The sequence below is a fragment of the Phaethon aethereus genome (genome assembly GCF_964289735.1).
Source record: "Phaethon aethereus genome assembly, chromosome: 4".
NCBI classification, from domain to species: domain Eukaryota; kingdom Metazoa; phylum Chordata; class Aves; order Phaethontiformes; family Phaethontidae; genus Phaethon; species Phaethon aethereus.
The window spans coordinates 37,016,023-37,033,810 of record NC_138578.1 but is presented as its reverse complement, the minus strand read 5'-3'; the positions used below and the strand labels follow the sequence as shown (position 1 = coordinate 37,033,810).

Genomic DNA, 17,788 nt, shown 5'->3' with positions numbered 1-17,788 from the left:
TCTTGCTTTTACCAGTAACAAATATGACTTCAAAGATTTCTCGTAAATGAGAATTAATGCTATCTTCATGTTCTGGGAGCAAGCAAGTTCTTAAACATTAATGAGTGGGGCTGTTCACTTTGGCCTTAAAACAGCACTAAAAGCACATGCAACTTACTAGTCACCTTCTTCTCAGTAGTGATTTATAAAAAATTACATTGTTTATTATTTCCAGAATTGCAGCTGTAGCTGACATGCAAGAAGACATCAAGTAGCTACATATAATAAAGAAAATTAATGAAGTGCATATTCTAATTAATATTGCTGACATGACCTACTGAAATTCTGTGACTAAATTTCCCCTTAGACTAAATCTTCTAGAAAAAATAATACATTATTACAGAGATTAATTTGTCCTCTGATTACAAGGACATTGTAATTACAAGGACAATTATAAGCATTACAAGGACACCAGGAAATAAACTGAGATTATAAATTTTGGAGGAGAATGTTTGCTTGTAAAAAGATGAGAACAACTACACAGCCATGTGAACACTAATAATAATAGTAATAAACAGCACATACGAGTGAAATTTTCTTGCAAAATATAAATGGAGATATTTTTTCTTGGACTGCTACAAGAGCCTGTATTTCAAATTTGATTTCCTTTAAAAAGGCAGCAAAAATAAGCCTGATTCCTTTGAACAGACAATAGAAAGGAATCAACTATATTATGGCACTCTATATGCTGCCAGACATTACCCCTTAAATCATTTCCACACATCAAATCCACTGATCAGTCAACAGACCAATCAACAGGCACACTCTACTCTGTGCGTAAACTTAAAAAAAACAACCTGTTTGAAATCCCTTGCCCCCAAAATCTCCTTCTAAACCTTGTGTATCTGCAACCTAACCTCACCAGCCCAGGAGGATGCAATAGACCTGCCCCATTTTGACACACTGCCCCGTGGAGTTTGCACTCCAGGTTGCAATTTAAGCAAGGACAGACGATGCTCCCCCTCCTCGAGGTGCCACGCTGACCTTTACCAGAGGCTCTGAAACTCAACGGGGATCCCCAGCATCACTGGAGTGACTACTGAATTAGGTCCTCGTGTTAAACATGAAACCTGGCTGGCTTGGCTTGAAACCGAGCTGGCAATGCTCCTCCACCATCAGTGGCACAAGGTAATGGACATCTCGTGCCCACCTCAACCCCAGACCAGGGACTCGGGGTCAAAGCTACTTGGAGCACATTTCTAGCGATCACTGTATCTCAAATAACTAAACATAGACCACCAGTGCAGCCGCCAGAAATGATCCAACAGCTCCAGAAAAGAGATGGTCATTATGTCAAGCAGGCAATTTGTCTACCAGAAATAGTCCCAGGCTAATGCCATCCTACGGCTAATAAAGAGGACAGGTTTGAACCAACAGATGTTGCACTGGATCATTTTTAGCCCAAATCAGTCTGCAAACTGTTTGCAGCTCAGGCACACAGACAGACGTAGTAAGCAGCTGGTAAAGAAGAGCAACATGATGGCGGGGCTGCAGAAGATGTGCTTGCCAAATCCCAGCTTTAGCTCGAGAGGACAAGACTTCCTGAATTTAAGAGCAGATGAGTGTATGTGAAGAAAGCAGATGCCTATTTGCAGTTTGCACGTATGCATTGCGTTACTCTGCTTATGAAGGCACGTGAAAAATCTTCTGGAGTATCAGGATACATTTTGAAAACCTCTGCCCTTCTACAACGTGCAGCTTGCCAGGAAATGGACGGGTTGCCCGCTCCTTCACACGCAACTTCAGTCTTCACTGGAAGAAGGTCCTGTGGACCTAAACTAAAGATGCTTTTCCAAAAGGCAGTTGCCAGGTCTAAGGGTCAGCATCCCGTATCACACTGCTCTCTTTTGTTCGGAGGTTGCATTTCAGTCCTGCGACTATTTTACCACATCCCACTCATTCTGTGTGGTTCCCCGGAGGGGCTTTATCCTTGAGAACTCACGAAGAAAACAACACTTAAAAGCTGTAACTGCACGACCCCACGACCCAAAACATTTGCAAAGGCCACGGATTTCTACAAAATCAGGCTGACCAGAGCGTATTCAATCCGTCAGCGTGGGGAGCCAGTGCGTAAGGTCACCTACTCTGTCATCGCTCGGGGGCAGGCTTAGCAAAACAGCAGGTGCCTTTCAGAAAGCTGAATATTGCGCTCTTCCGGTCGCTACCCGTCACTGCAGCCCTCTCGTCGCGGCGGACGGCACTTGGCGGAGGGGGGGGGGGGGGGGGGGGGCGGGCCGCCCCGCCCAGTCAGACCGCAGGGCTCGAGCCCGCGGCCGCCAGCCCGTCATTAGGGGGCTAGTAAGCCCCGCCCCTCCCCGCTCGGCCTCGACCCCTCCTCCTCTAGCGAGCCCGCCCCTCGCGTGCGCACGCGCGGGTGTACGTCACTTCCTGTGCGGCGCGGGGCAGGCGGCGGAAGCGCTTCCATAGTCTTCTGCCGGGAGCCGTGGCGGTGGGAGTTCGCCGGCGCCATGGTGGAGGTGAGGGGCGGGGGAGTGGTCCCCTCGCCGCTGGTCCCCTCGCGTCCTTTCTTGCCGCGTCATTGAGGCGACCTGGGAGATACTAGGGAGCGCTGCCGGGGCAGCGGGGCGGATTGGGCCCGTGAGGGGGCCGGGGCTGGGCGCGGAGTTGAAGAGCGGACCTCTCCACTTTCCCCTTGGTAGGGAGGCGCCGCTGTGGGGATAGACCATGGCAGTCCCTCCGCCTCCGCAGCCTCTGCCCGTTCCGCGCCGGCGGCCAGCGAGCTGCCCGTAGGAAGCGAGAGGGGTGTTTCTCGCTGGTCTGAGGGCTGTGGCCCCTTGCCTCACGGGGGCCGCTGTGCGGGCCCGGCCCCGGGCCCGGGGCAGGAGCAAGCAACAGGCGGCGGTTCTGCTCTGCCAGACTTACGCCGGACACCGAATTGGTGCTGGGGATGTGATGCTGTGAAGCCCAGCCCCCGCTGACTTACTGGCTTTGTCAGCTGGTCACGAAAAGGGTAGCTTTTTCGTGAGGGCTTAGAAGTAAAGCTGGGGAGAAGGCCACCGATTTTATAGGCCATGAAATAGCTGCTGTGGAGTGAATATCGTGCAATTCTAAAAGCAGGTGTTGTCAGGAGCATGGAAGAAGATGCAAAGACTGCATTGTAACACTACTAACTGTTTTGTTACGGAGTGGTGTCTCTGTCAAAAATACTTGTAGATGCTTCTTCCCTATTGGGGAGGCATTGTGTTATCTACTGCTTGTGTGGTGATCTTGACAGCTGCTATTGTTGAACGGTAATTCACTACTGTAATTCTTATTTCTTTCTCCAGTTGTATGAAATTCCCAACCCAATTCCAAACACTGGTGATGTGTTCACTTAATACCTGGAGCTTGCAGGAGCTCACTAAGCCAGAGCAAAAAACCTTTGTGTAGATGTTATTGAGTTGGGAGGTGACAGCCATTGCAGAATATGTCAGTGAGTAGACAGCTTCCAGGGCAAGAAAACAGAACCTGCAAAGAACTTAACAGGCAAAGCATCTGTGTAATGAATCTTGGAGACTGGGCAGCTGAGTGATATCCAGTGCCAAAAGTTATTAATGTAGCTTCCAGTTTGTTGTCATTGTATGACGTACAGAACTAATACAGGCATACAGAGAGTTTGGTTTTGTACCTAAGCAAGCAGGCTGAGATTTCTAATGACCTTTTTTGGCCATTGAGAGGCAAATACTAATAAAAAAATGAACTGTGCTGTTGATAAGCAAATACTCCATTTGAATTAGTAGCTTTTAAATGCTGCTTGTTAGTTCCTGAATAAGATTTTAAGTATGTTTTCATTGTAGTAACAAATAACAATTATAAAAGGAAAACAACTTTGGTCAGGTTTGATCCCAAGTTTTTTCTCAGCAAACTGTGCTGTGCTTACATAGAGTGATGCTGTGCACAGAAACTGATGATTGCTCTCACTTTTTTTATGGTGGTAGTGAAATAGAATTTACGGGAATGTTGTCAGAATTGGTTACTTTATTGCCTACCTATGAAAACAGAACTGGAAAGCATTGAGGGAAAAAGCTTGCACGCTCATGGATTTGTCATGTAGATGCCAGAGCAGAAAGTCTGATCAAAGTTTTTGGCTTGCCTTTCAAAGTCTTGGCAGTTTCCAAAAAAGGAAGTGTTATTTTGAGTAAACACCCAATTAAAACAATTAACAGAGAAACTTAATTCTTTAGTTTCCAAGAAGAGTGGTGTTTTCTGTGAACTAAGTAGTGCTGTATCATCTAACAATACTGAAGTCTGAAATTGCTATTCAGTTCAATTTATGTTTCCATTTTCAATTTTTCATTTAGTTATGTCCAAAGGTATTAAAATATTCTTTTTTTTATTATTTTAGGAAGTCCAAAAGCATTCTGTGCACACACTTGTGTTCAGATCTTTGAAAAGAACCCATGATATGTTTGTAGCTGATAATGCCAAGCCCATCCCATTAGATGAAGACAGGTAAGTATTGCAATCAGTGAATTACTGGTATGCCTCAAAGTTTTAAATTATGTTAGTGATATCTCCATCAAAGTCAGAAGTTTCTGTGGAGTTAACAGCATAGTCTTGAGGGAAGAAAAAATATTAGAATTGTGAAGTAAGTTGTATAAAACCTTCTCTGAAGTATTTCAAAACTTAATAACAATTCAGAAATTGGAGTTTAATCAGTATTATGCTTTACTCTTCCAACAGTCACAAAGTAAAGATGGCAGTCAAGCTGCGTACGGAGTACGGCTCAGTGTTACACATGCCTACTCTTAAAGAAAACTTGAGAGAGAAAGGGGGCCCAAACACCGGGGATCCTTATGGACACAAACAGTATTCTGGAAATCAAGGTTAGTTTGCTTTTATTTGTCCTTTCTTCTGTGACAGTGTCACTGATGTAAAATCTGAAGAATGCAGTCCAGTATTAATCCATTGGAGATAAAGATGGAAATCAAAATAGCATTTTTTCATTGTTTGGTATTTTTCTTGCTAGGATTCACAGGAGGTAAGTGATTCAGAATGAGGAAGAAGTTTGTTTTAACAAAGGAATAGAAGGATGCTGTGGATTTTTTTATAGTAACTCATTAGTAAAACGAGTAATTTTTATGGTCACAGTAGTGTGTGCTGTACTTAGGTGTTAGAAAGAGAAAGATCAGTAATGTATTTCTTTTTACAAGTTCATGATGCTCAAGGACATGCTCTTTTGTTGTTCTGTATTTTTTTATGTTTCATAGAATTTTTTCAGACTTACTTTAGCTGTGCAACTATTAAACCAGAAAACTCTTTATTTTAAGTCAGGGTTTTTTCAATGTATATTTGGTTATGTATGAAGCATGTATGTATTAGGTAGATCCCATACAGAAACTTCTAAAGAATGTCAAATACCATCTTATTTTAGTTAAGGGTTTTTTTTCCAAGGTACTTTATTTCGAAGTATTCTGAGAGTAAAAGATGTTGAGAGATAATGAAATTTTTTTTCAGAAAAGAACCTTTTTCTTTTCTGATACCCCATACAATCTAGTCTTTCCCCATACAAGCTAATCTTGACTAGCTTAGGCTTCAGACACCCATGCTATTTGTGTACTTGAATCCTTTTCCATGATATCTACCTCAGAAGGCATCTTTGGCAGTATGAAGGGTTCTCTCTTGAGAGAGAGTGGCAAGTGGCATCACCATTTAAAAAAAAGTTATTTTACTCTTGAGTTTTAGAAAACTGAGGTAACCAGAACAAATGAAATTAATGAAAATAAGAAATGTCTGAGTGTTATGGATTAGCAGGAGAAACCAGCAATCGCTTCTATGTATGACCCGCTCTGTTTTCCTGTATTTCCTGTTTGAGTGCATCATTTGCAGTGCAGTATAAAATGTAATCATTAACTCACGTTTTGTTGCTCTTTAGGACAAGAACTTGAGTATTTGATCACTGGTACGCATCCATACCCACCTGGTCCTGGTAAGTAAAATTCTGTGAGTGTTTGCTTGGGATTTTTGCCTTCCTGTAAGAACTAAGCATCCTCCATCATAGCAGAAGCAGGCTTCCTGTTGCCGTAGAACCGTAGTTGATAGGAGTGGGAAATGCCATTGAAGTCTTTCACAGTACTGATGCAGAGAGTTTTCTGGCTCCTAAATGTTCTGGGATAGGAGGTAGGAGAAGGATTTAGGTACAGATGCAGTGTCTTCTCGTAAGCCTCAGTGGATGTGAGCTTGCTGTGAAGTGGTCATTCATTTCTATGACATTTCACCTCCCATGGTAAAATCATCACAAAAATGTTTTAGGAATCCCCTCTCTGATATTGTGGTCCCCTTTCTCTTGGAGAACTTGCTGAGACTCACAGATCCCTGGTGCCTTCACTGTTGTGGCAGAGCTGCTCTTAGAATTTTGTTGTGAACAAGGAGGGTGAGGTTCCAGCTAGAAGGAAGTTGAAAGAAAAGAGGGACCGTATCCTGCTTTTCATCACCAGACCAGAAAGGTGCAGGTATCACCACCTTGCTTTGAGAAAGAGACATTAGGGTCTAATAATTTTAGTGTCATTTGGTTTTGTCTGTGCTTGGAAGGGTTAATTTTCTGTGTTGTTACATTGGCCATTGCTAATTGTCACTGTTACTGATCAGATGCTCTCCTCTTGTAGCAGTTTAGTTTTAGCTGTTGATATTTTACTGTTAGTGCTTAAGTTTATTGCAAGTATGGTGGGAAATGTGTTGTGGCTTGATTTGTAAACTAACAAATGTAAGTGTTCAGTGGACCCTCAGCCATTAAAAAACCATGCATAGTTGACTGACTGTGTGGACAAGACTTGCTTACAGAGGTTTCCTCGAGTTCAGTGTTCTTTAGTAGTATCACATATGTCATGGTTAAAAATTAGATTTTTCATTGATGTTTCTTGTTTTAACCTGGGTGTCTCACCCAAATATTGTCTCTGTTGTCAGCTGCCAGAACTTTGGTTAGGAAAAGAAATAGTGAAATGGGAGTGGAATAACTTCACCAGTCTGCACCAAAACTACACTTTGCAAAGAGGTTTTAAATCTTTTTTTAAAAGTTATCTGCTGTTCTTAGGATGAGGTTATAAATTATAAGTTGTAGTTCTGGCATCAATGCATGATGTCAACCCCCATATAGGATGGCATAATAAACTGCACTAAAGGACCGAAGCTTGCAAATGCTTCTCGAGATCATGTTTATTTTTGTGGTGATTGGATTCCCATAGTAGTTGGAGCTAGATAAAAAGATGGATGCTGCTCCTAGCTAGGCTTTTTTGTTTCTAATGACAGAATCATACCGTTTTCTGCTCTTGAAATTGTGTACCTACGTATGTAGTAGAAGCAAGATGGAAAGTATTTGGGCCAAAATAAAAATTGTAGTAGGCTTGACACACTGAAAAATAATGTCCTTGAATGATGGGATTTAATAATACAGGGGTATGACAAGCCCTTGTTTGCAGGTGTATGTGTGTACATGTGTTTGTATAATATACTTTTCTGTATTTTCATTTTAATAGAGTTGTCTTTGCTTTTACTGTGTTACATTTTTCAAGGTGTGGCTCTGACAGCAGATACTAAGGTCCAGAGGATGCCTAGTGAATCTGCAGCACAGTCCTTAGCCGTAGCACTTCCTGCTTCTCAGTCCAGGTACTGCTGTGTTAACTTCATTAACATTTTTGTAATCTATGGGAGCTTCAAGGCAAAAGAATTCAGGATAAGAGCTACTTTGAGTATTCTAATTTATAAGATATTTAAAGAAACTACTTTTAGTGTGACCAGGCCTCATTTTTCTGTACACTTTTTTTTTTTCCTTGGATGTCATGAGAGGCAATGGGCAGAAGTTAGAAGAAGGGAAGTTCCATTTTGATACAAGAGGAAAAAGTTGGGCTTTCTTTGTGGGTGTCTTTGTCAGGCAATGGAACAGGTTGCCCAGAGAGGTTGTGGAGTCTCTATCCTTGGAGGTGTGCAGCACTCGACTGGTTGCAGCCCTGCGATATCTTTTATCTTACTTAGCAAAAGACAAAGTTGATTTCAATCCATCAACTGTTTTCATTCAACCTAGGCTGGATGCAAATCGGACAGCTGCTGGAGTGGGTGATATTTACAGGCATGCTGGAATACCTGAGCGTTCGCAGCCTCCTGGGATGTCTGTGGTGAGTTTGTTGCTCATCTGATGTGAAAAGTGCGTAGTGATCACCAGATTGGTGAACTCTGGATTCATTTGTGTGTTGTGTGGAGATCTCCTGACTACCTAAGTTTAATCAGTGTTGAGATGTTGGAGTGAGAAGGCTTTAGGTTTTAGGCAAAGAGGTAAGTTGTAAAGCATAAGAGTAACCTTCCTTTTAACTTACAGGCCATGGTGGAAGCTGGTGGAAACAAAAATTCAGCACTAATGCCAAAGAAGGCTCCAACCATGCCCAAACCTCAGTGGCATCCACCTTGGAAACTGTACAGAGTAAGTTACAAATGTACGACATAAACAGGCATATGAAAGTAAATTAATATTTTATGTTCTATATAGACCTCAAAGCATAATTTTTGCTTCTCATTCACAAAAATGAAATCAAATAAGAAGTGATCACAACTAAGTTGTATACGTACACTCCTTAAATAACTAGGAGATTGGATTACAAATGTTTTTCATTCTATTTAGCAACTTATTTTGTGAATGTTATTAACTTTACCCTTTAGTTTATGTAGATTTAGCTGTAGCATGATAAATTCATTAAAGAGTTTGTTTTTTCGTTACTAGTCAGATTCTTTGGCAAAGAAAAGGTGCAAAATTTGAAAATAATAACATGTTAAAGAAATACTCTAGCAATGTTAGTGTAATGAAATTACGTAATGAAATTGTCTCCAAAAACACTTAAAGGCAGTCACTGTTTGAATCAGACAGACTTCTTTTACTTGCTATGAAAATGGGGAAAGAACCGTCAATATTTTAATTACAAATGATCTCTGCACTTTAGATTGCTTGACTTGTAATCTTGACTTGTAATCTCATATCATCTTTAAACATTTTGGTGATGAGCATGACAGGGTAGCTGAGTTGAAGGGAAAATCTCTAAGCAGATGTATTGGTTCAGATCTCTGGCTTTTCAGGTGCGTCTGTTTGAATGTGTACTTTTTTTTGTCCTAAGGAGCTGATCCTTACTATGAAATTTAAACAATTTCATATTTTGTCTGAGAAAGGGTGAATATTACTTTAGAAGTGTCAGGCTTTCCTGGTATTTAAAGATCTCATGCTCTAGTATCAGAATTCTATTATTTTAGCACTGTTCATCTAAATACAGCACCTTATGTAGGCATTTAGGTCTTCTTAAGAGTCCTGAATGTTGTATTAGTCATACATCTTAAGTCTAATCTTAAAAAGTAGTTTTCTGAAAAACACTTGAGCTTAAAGGAATATGTAGGCTTTCTAAATACAGCAGTATTAGATATGTGCCCTATATAAAAATGAAGGGAAATGTAATTTGAGAAAAATGGCACTAAAATAAACCCATGAGAGATTTAAAGTAAACAAATGAAAAATTACTACTTGTTAGGAGCACTTTCTTTTCAGAGAGAGAGAATGTAAATACAATTCAAGTCACCGTACTAATTCTACATTTTAGTGGAGGCTTGCTATCAAATTCCTTGCTCAACAGGACGAAAGCTTGTTTAAGCAACTCAGAAGTAGAAGCATAGCTGGAACACCAAATGTGGGTTTCATCCTATCTGTTGTTTAAGATCTACATTTTAACTGGTCTTCCTAAGCTTGTTTTGAAGTAATTTGTGGAAGATGGGGAGTTAAAATAGGTCAGATAATTTATTTCTTAGATTTCTGCCCTGGAAGTGCCTGTTTCTATTCCTAGACTATGAAGAAATGTAGACAGCTATCTCAAATGTATGTGGCTGTGGTCTCATCTAGTCAGAAGAATTCACTTTAGCTTTCCAAAGTATTTCTGCCTTATTTCTGCCTAAGAACTTTTGACGTGTTCTGGGTTTTTTGAAATGAGCTATATGACAGTACATGAAGGATGACATCCAGTGAAAACAGCTATGGGTTTTGATTTTAGCTGTCTGACTTCAGAGAAACAGAAAGGGTGCTGTAAGCAAGCCACGTATTGGTAGAGCTTTTCTTGTGAGATCCATCTCCAGTATTTTGTTACCAGAAAGTTTCCAACATACTCATATTGCCACTCATTTGGGGAACAGGAGGTGGTGGTGAGCTTCAAGGGGTAGCTATAATATGGCAATGTGATTTAATAGCCAAGATTTTATACATTGTTCTTTGTTATTGTATAAGCACTATACAGCAGCAAAAGGAACTTGTGCTTAAACACAGTCTTGGCAAAGCCTCGAGTGTTGGGTTGCAGTGTTATGGACCCTCAAAGGTTTTGAAAAAGTTGCTTGTAGGAGCAGGGTCTTTCTGTACTGCAAGTTCCCCCAGTCTGGTGTATGACGTGAATTTCTAGTAGTCTCTTATTTAACTAAAGTAGAAGTCAAGCTCTCTTCAGATCTAATTTCACATTTGACCTCTTTGGGGAGTATGCATATCTTGGTGAATACTAATAAATTCCTGTGTTGGAGAATGAAAATTATATTGATAGGTATATGTGTGTTATTTCTGACTTAGAAAAATTTTTGTTTTTTCTAAAGGTTATCAGTGGTCACCTGGGGTGGGTGAGATGTATTGCAGTGGAACCAGGAAATCAGTGGTTTGTTACTGGCTCTGCTGACAGAACTATAAAGGTAAGAGGTTGGAAGAAATCACTGACAAAGTTTGGGGGTGGTTTTTTTCTCCTTATTTAAAAAAAGTCTTCAGTCCTTGGAAGCAATTTCTTGGTTACTGTTTGCAGAATAATGATCTGCAGAACACTTTTTTCTTTTATTACTTAGTCATAAAGGATTTGTGGAGTATTACTTCTTGAGATTTCATTTATTACATGGTAGTAGCTGAACAGCGAATGTTTGTTATTGTAATTTTTAACTTAAAATGCAGCAGGATCAATTACATCCGGGCTGTTAACCCAGCCTGTGACCATGTAGCTCTTACCTGTTTACCTCAAAATACCTATTTTGATGCAGATTTGGGACCTTGCTAGTGGCAAATTGAAATTGTCTTTGACGGGACACATCAGTACTGTACGAGGGGTGATAGTAAGTGCAAGAAGTCCATACCTCTTTTCATGTGGAGAAGACAAACAAGTGAAATGCTGGGATCTTGAATACAATAAGGTAAGTGGTAGCTTCTTTAGTTGGAATTAATTGGTGGTGGTGAAAATAAAAATCAAAGCATTTAGAATGTTCTTTCAAATGTCCAGTTAAAGCGTGTGTACGTTTTTCATTCATCTAGGTTATCAGACATTACCATGGTCATCTAAGTGCTGTCTATGGTTTAGACTTGCATCCAACAATAGATGTACTCGTAACGTGTAGCAGAGATTCAACAGCACGAGTAAGTATAGCAATGTTACATTTTAACATTTTGATATATCAGTGTGTTTCAACATCTTCTATTTGTAAAAGTGAATACTTAACAAAGGATAACACGAATCAAGATGAAAATACTAACATGATTTATGTTAGCTTTGTCTTCCATTATGGATAAAACTGAAGCCTGAATACACCAAAATGCATTGTCACTTCAGGAGAATGTTTTATTTCTTAATTAGTAGGTAGACTACATAAATGTATATATAGGATCGCTTAGTATTTAGAAGATGGTATGATTTTATGGTGACTTTGTTATCTGTATGTCTAGCAATTCAGTGGCAGGCTCCCTGCTCCCCTTGAAATTTGCCAGCTGAGGCAGTTGTGTGATGAATTGTTGGATGAAAAGTACAACCTCGATACCATTGTTTAATCTGTAGAACTATGGCAAGGAATTCATGTAGTCAATGGCAGTGCCTAAATACATTGAATATGCACCTGTTGATTGACCTCTGTGATTTATTTACTGTGAATTCATAGATTTGGGATGTGAGAACAAAAGCCAGTGTGCACACACTATCGGGACACACAAATGCAGTAGCAACAGTGAAGTGCCAAGCTGCAGAACCACAAATTATAACAGGTATAGTGGGCATGGTTTCACAAGTAACATGGCTGAAAAACGTAATCATGAATGGATTTTTTCTGTAATTATGTGATGTTCATAATATATTTGTTAATTTACTCAATTTATCTTATTAATTTTCTGTTGAAAATGGACCATTCAATGGTTATTTCATACTATTAATGATATGTTTAGGCAGATATAGCTATGCATTTTTGAATGTTTTTCTTTGTTGTGATATGTATTGAGACTTGTGTTTTCTGTGATATTTCATAGTTCTCTCCAATTCAGCTAAGAAGTGTCCAGTGCCATGCTTAAAGTTCATCATCTTTCCCATTATGTCAAAATCTAGCTTTGCTGTGTAACTAGCTAGTTCTTCTTGACTTTCAAACTGCATAAAAAGACTGTTACAACCTAGCATCTTTCTTGTCTGAGGTGACATTAGTATCATATTTTCGTAACAAGCATAACATTTTTGTCTTTCACATACAAAGTTTTGGCTGCCTTATCAAAATAATAATGATGATAGAATCAATATGATAGTTTCTACTGTTTTTTATTGTCTTTTCATTATAGGCAGTCATGATACTACCATACGGCTCTGGGATTTAGTGGCAGGAAAAACTCGTGTTACTTTAACAAATCACAAGAAATCTGTAAGAGCAGTAGTGCTACATCCAAGACAGTAAGTTTTCCTTGTTCTTCTACACTTTCACAGTTCATAACATTGGGTGGTGACAGAAAGCCAATGTGAGTGATGATTTAGAATGGTAGGGCGTAATAATGTGAAAACTTAATGAGCTTAGAATGCTGTAAAAATGTACATGTCAGTTCGCAAATACCTTTACTACACTGATGGTGCTCCCCAAGTATTGGCACTGTTGTACATTAGCAATACTGAGAATGTCCTATATCCCACAGAATTTCTTATGTATGTGCCTTTGATGCAGTCCTTGAGAAACCAGTGACACTGGGCTTGTAAGGCTAATAATAAATATGTGACTGAATGTTTGATAGCAGAAAGCGAAGTAGTTTTGTAAAATGGCATATGTGTGAATAATGCTAATGGAGACAGCAATTAATACAAAAGGATTTTTTTTTAAATACGTGGTTCACTACACAAGGCATTTCAATATAACTGACCTTAAAAAGAAACTTCTTGTGAGTATTTCATCTTTGAAGCAGGTGTACAGTACTCTGAATTTAGGTACTGTATTTTGGTGTATCAACAGTTGGCTGTTCAGATAAATTCCCATTAAAACAATGGAAAAAAAGAGTTCACATCGAACTGCAGTGCTTCTGCACCTTCAATATTTTAAAATGAAATTCTGTCATTGCAGAAATTCAGAATCTTTGATCTGAATCAGATCCAATCCACGTGTCTGAAAAATTATAAAAATCTCATGCTGTGCCTGTTAGCTATAGCAGAAAAAAAACCTTAGTTTTACTTATATTCTGCCAGAAAAGTGGTTTCAGATTAATCAATCATACCTCTGAAAAAAATCTTGAAGTGTTTTTTATCAAGCAGTAGCAACTATCAGCCTAGTATTTTTTATATTTCAGTACTTCTATATTTTTTTAATATTCCAGTATTTTTTCTAATAACTTACTTTGTTATTGAAGAAACTATTAAATAGACAGCAATTCATTTAGATGTTGTCGCAACTGAAAATATTCCTACAGGCCTTTGTATGCACTGCCCAAATAACCTTGTTAACTGCTTCCACATGTTAAAATGAGGGAATTCATTATTTTAGGGTAACTCAGTAAAACAAATTATTTATCTTAGTTCACTTTTTTTCCGTGCTTTATCCTTGGTTCTGTAGCTAGCCAATACTGGTGTTTTGTTTTGGTTTTGGTTTTTTTCCTGATGCCTTTGCTGATGATGCCCTTATACCTGAAAATTTGCCAGAATAACAGCTGACAATAACTTTGAGTGTATTTTTAATGTTTGTTTTTGTATTAACATCCTATATGGTGTAGGATTTATAAAGTTTAGGTAGTCTATGGAACAGAAAGGAAACAGATAGGTAATTCATGACTTTATAAAATTGCTTCGTTTTATACAAAGTAAAAATGTCAGAAAAGCAGTTTTGGTGTTAAGTAACTTTGCAACTAGCATTTAACAGTAGTTTCAATGAAGGATGTTTGCTATCCCAACAGCTATTTTTAACTTCAATATACTGTGCTTATTTTCTTTCAGTTACACATTTGCATCTGGTTCTCCAGATAATATTAAACAGTGGAAATTCCCAGATGGAAATTTCATTCAGAACCTCTCTGGTCACAATGCTATTATCAACACACTGGCTGTAAATTCCGATGGTGTTCTGGTCTCAGGAGGTAAAATGAGAAATACGTGTTCATATTTTCCTTCTCTGCTCACCCATGCGTACGTGGCTGGAGGTCCTTAGACAGAGATGAGCTCTCCTTTATCTGAGCCTGTAAGCCTGCTACACCATACAACTTCATTTCATAGTGAGTAGGGACACTTTTATTTTCTTGGATGTTACTGAGCAGCATGCACAAAAATGTGTTTGAAAGGACTTTTAATGTGCTGCAGGGAAGAGGCTTCCTCTTCTCAGCTGGCTGCTGCAGCAGGGCTCTGGAGTCCATCTTCTATGTCAGAATCATTAGCGTCCCCTCGGGAGTGGTGTGGAATTTGGAAGCTGTCTGGGAGACTTCTGAATTAAAAGAAGTTGAGATTACCTTAGAGTATTTTAATGTAGAAGCACCCTTCTCAAAACATCTGGATTTCTTGTCTAGCTAGCAGCTGTGGAGAAATTTTTAGTAGATCTGTTTTGGCTAGATAATGCTTTGGGAGGGGCTTGTTTTTTGGAACTGAAAAATTGCTTTGAGAGCATCCTTCTGAATGCAGAGTTGCGATTGCTGTGAATACCCTGTAGCTGATGCCTCTAGCAGTAATACTGGCAGTGGTTTAAACTGTATTTGAAGTAGAACTTCTGCAAATAAGCTATGTCCCATTACAGATTCCTTAACCTGTCATCTGTTTGACAGGATGATACCTCTTTGTTCAACTTTAGTGGTGGTACTGAACAGAGGAGCTTAATATTCAGATTGCCAGTACTTGCTTTCCTTCCAAAGCAACTTGCTGCAATTGCCTTGTGATGTAGTGTATCATCTCTCTGGGTTATCTGATGCAAAACTGGATGAAATTCTGAGGAAGCTTCCATCAGCCTTCTTTCAAGATCAGCCTTTCTTAACCAAGAAGGAAACCAGTAGAAAATAGGAAACCTTGTAGGGTGTACTGAGCTCCTCTACATGAATGTTATAGCTGGTGTATTCCTGATGTATTAATTAGTTGTTCATGATAGCGTTTTTAGAAAATGGATAGAAATTAACTGGTTAAAATACTAAATATGTTTGTCTGTTTTAGCTGATAATGGTACTATGCATCTTTGGGACTGGAGAACTGGATACAACTTCCAGAGAGTACATGCAGCTGTACAGCCAGGCTCTTTGGACAGTGAATCAGGAATATTTGCTTGTGTTTTTGATCAGTCAGAAAGCAGATTGCTAACTGCTGAAGCTGATAAAACCATAAAAGTATACAAAGAAGATGATACTGCGGTATGTCAAAGTGTCCTTTAAATGTATTTTCATGAAATCAACAGATTTCAAACAAATGTTGTACATATCAGTAAGGGATGTGCACAGACTTGTGTAATCCATTTTATTAACATTTGAAAGCAATTTGTATGTAGTGATGTTAAGACGACAGCATCTAGTTTCTGCACTCCTTATTTCTTATTACATGCTATAGTGCAATTAAGTCTTGGGTCTATTAACTCTTCTGCGAAAGTCCTTTGTGATACTATTTGTAGAAATCTTAATACAATAGTAATGTACATTGTGTTTTGAAGCCAGTAGGGCACTAGGTGTGGTTGTATTCATTAAAACACGGGAATTAGCAAAAAGATTAAATTTTTAAGGTTTATTGTACTTCTCTATGTGATCTAGATTAGTCATTAATATTTTAAACTAAACCCTAATTACAGGTGAATTTCAAGTTAAAAATAATACTTATGATATTTTTGTTCTTTCCCTTTAGACTGAAGAAACTCATCCTGTCAGCTGGAAACCAGAAATTATCAAGAGAAAGCGATTTTAGTGTGGCAACATACTTATGCTGTAGTTTTGTTTTGGCTTTCCTGAGAGCATTCAGTCACATTTTGTTCTGCCTAGAACAGCAGAGCAGGAAGTCAGCTAAGTCATTGCTATTTCAACATGTTTTATAATAAATTTTATTTCTCTTTCCTTTTGTCTTTTTTTGATGTGATCCCAGCAAACCAGTTGCAGCTGTTAACTTTCTTGGTGGAGCATGTATAGTTCATGAAAAGGATAGATGTGCAGGTGGTCACTTTTTTATATGAATCTATTGAGTGTAAGTCTAAAAATATTCTGATGAGCTGGGTTTTCTGAAAGTCCCTTGCTTGACTCCAAAAGTTAATTGCCATTTTATGCCTAGAAGCCATCTACTCAAAATTTCTTGAGTGACACTTTTAGATTTTTAGACCAGTATTGTTTACTGTACATATGCTAGGCATATACTGTAATGGAACAGCATGTATAATAAATTACAGAGTAATAGAGTAATCAAGAAAGAAGCAGGACAATATAATAACAACATAGTTTGCTTTATAAACACAGCCACTGAGCATTGACAGTGCTGTGTTATTGAATGAAATGGATCTTCAAAGTGTTCATTTCCATAGGAAAACTTTCATATGCAACTACTTACCTTCACTCATTTCATTTCAGAGTGGACCTTCTATAGCAAGGACCACTGTCAAATCATATTGTTCACAGTCACTAATGGGTTAGGACCAGTTGACTTTCTTTGTGAATCACCTGTTTGTTTTTTTCCAGTTATCCAAAGCATATATGACATTAGAGTACAGCAAACTTTTAAAACTGAGCTGTAAGAGGAAAAGTTCTTAAGTCATTCTAGCCTTAATTTTACATGTTGCTGTCTGCCCTGTGTCTTATGAAGGAATTTAAAATAAATAAAAAAATATTACTGAAAGATAATTTGTACTTCTGAAGGGGCAAATCTTTCATTGTGTTTACAAACAGTCACATAACAAGCAGTAAACATGTAAGCCTCCTTGCTACAGCTTATCTGTGATGTCTGTGCTGCTGTTAAGCGCTTTCTTGTCATGGGAGGAGGAAAGTGTTATCAAGCCATTCAGTTGTTGGCAACTTTGCTAGTAGTGTTAATAGCTGCAGTGGCCAGTTTCATGCTGGGTAGATGCTGAGAATTGTTCTGTGTCCACAGCATTGATAGTAAGCAGCAGTTCAAAATAATTATTTCTTTTCTCTGCCAGTCTGACTTCTTTCAAATCTGGGATTTATGTTAGAGAAATGACAGTTACTTGCAATGTAACTTACAGAAAGCTTGTAAACAAAGTGTTATGAGAATTTTTGTCTTGTCTTTTATAATGCACAGGAAGCCTTGTATTTATAATTTGAATGTTTGACAATGTCATTTATTGGGATTCCATGCTGCATAAATAACTGAATTTCGGTTGACAGCTGTTGTCTGAAGCATCTTCACAAAAAAGGGAGGGGAGTATTTGGTATTTACAAGTTAGATTAAACATCTTTTATTTGGATGATAATATGAATTTTTCTACATCTTTATTATGGCTGTCTTTTAATATATCGGGGAAAAATGCAGGTTGTGGCTTATGTATATTTTACACTGCTGCTGATGCTTCATTGCAGAAATTG

General features: G+C 38.7%; 1 protein-coding gene across 1 annotated transcript; it reads left to right on the top strand.

Moving 5' to 3' along the window:
* Nucleotides 1–2,507: 2,507 nt before the first annotated feature.
* On the top strand, nucleotides 2,508–16,166 carry PLRG1 (pleiotropic regulator 1; the record flags this gene model as incomplete). The annotated part of the gene is made up of 15 exons (XM_081998892.1): nucleotides 2,508–2,516; nucleotides 4,385–4,491; nucleotides 4,723–4,865; nucleotides 5,915–5,968; nucleotides 7,548–7,641; nucleotides 8,057–8,147; nucleotides 8,348–8,449; nucleotides 10,636–10,728; nucleotides 11,065–11,214; nucleotides 11,333–11,434; nucleotides 11,950–12,052; nucleotides 12,611–12,719; nucleotides 14,238–14,377; nucleotides 15,432–15,625; nucleotides 16,107–16,166. 15 exons carry the CDS (start codon nucleotides 2,508–2,510, stop codon nucleotides 16,164–16,166), a joined length of 1,551 nt encoding a protein of 516 aa, XP_081855018.1.
* Nucleotides 16,167–17,788: the final 1,622 nt, after the last annotated feature.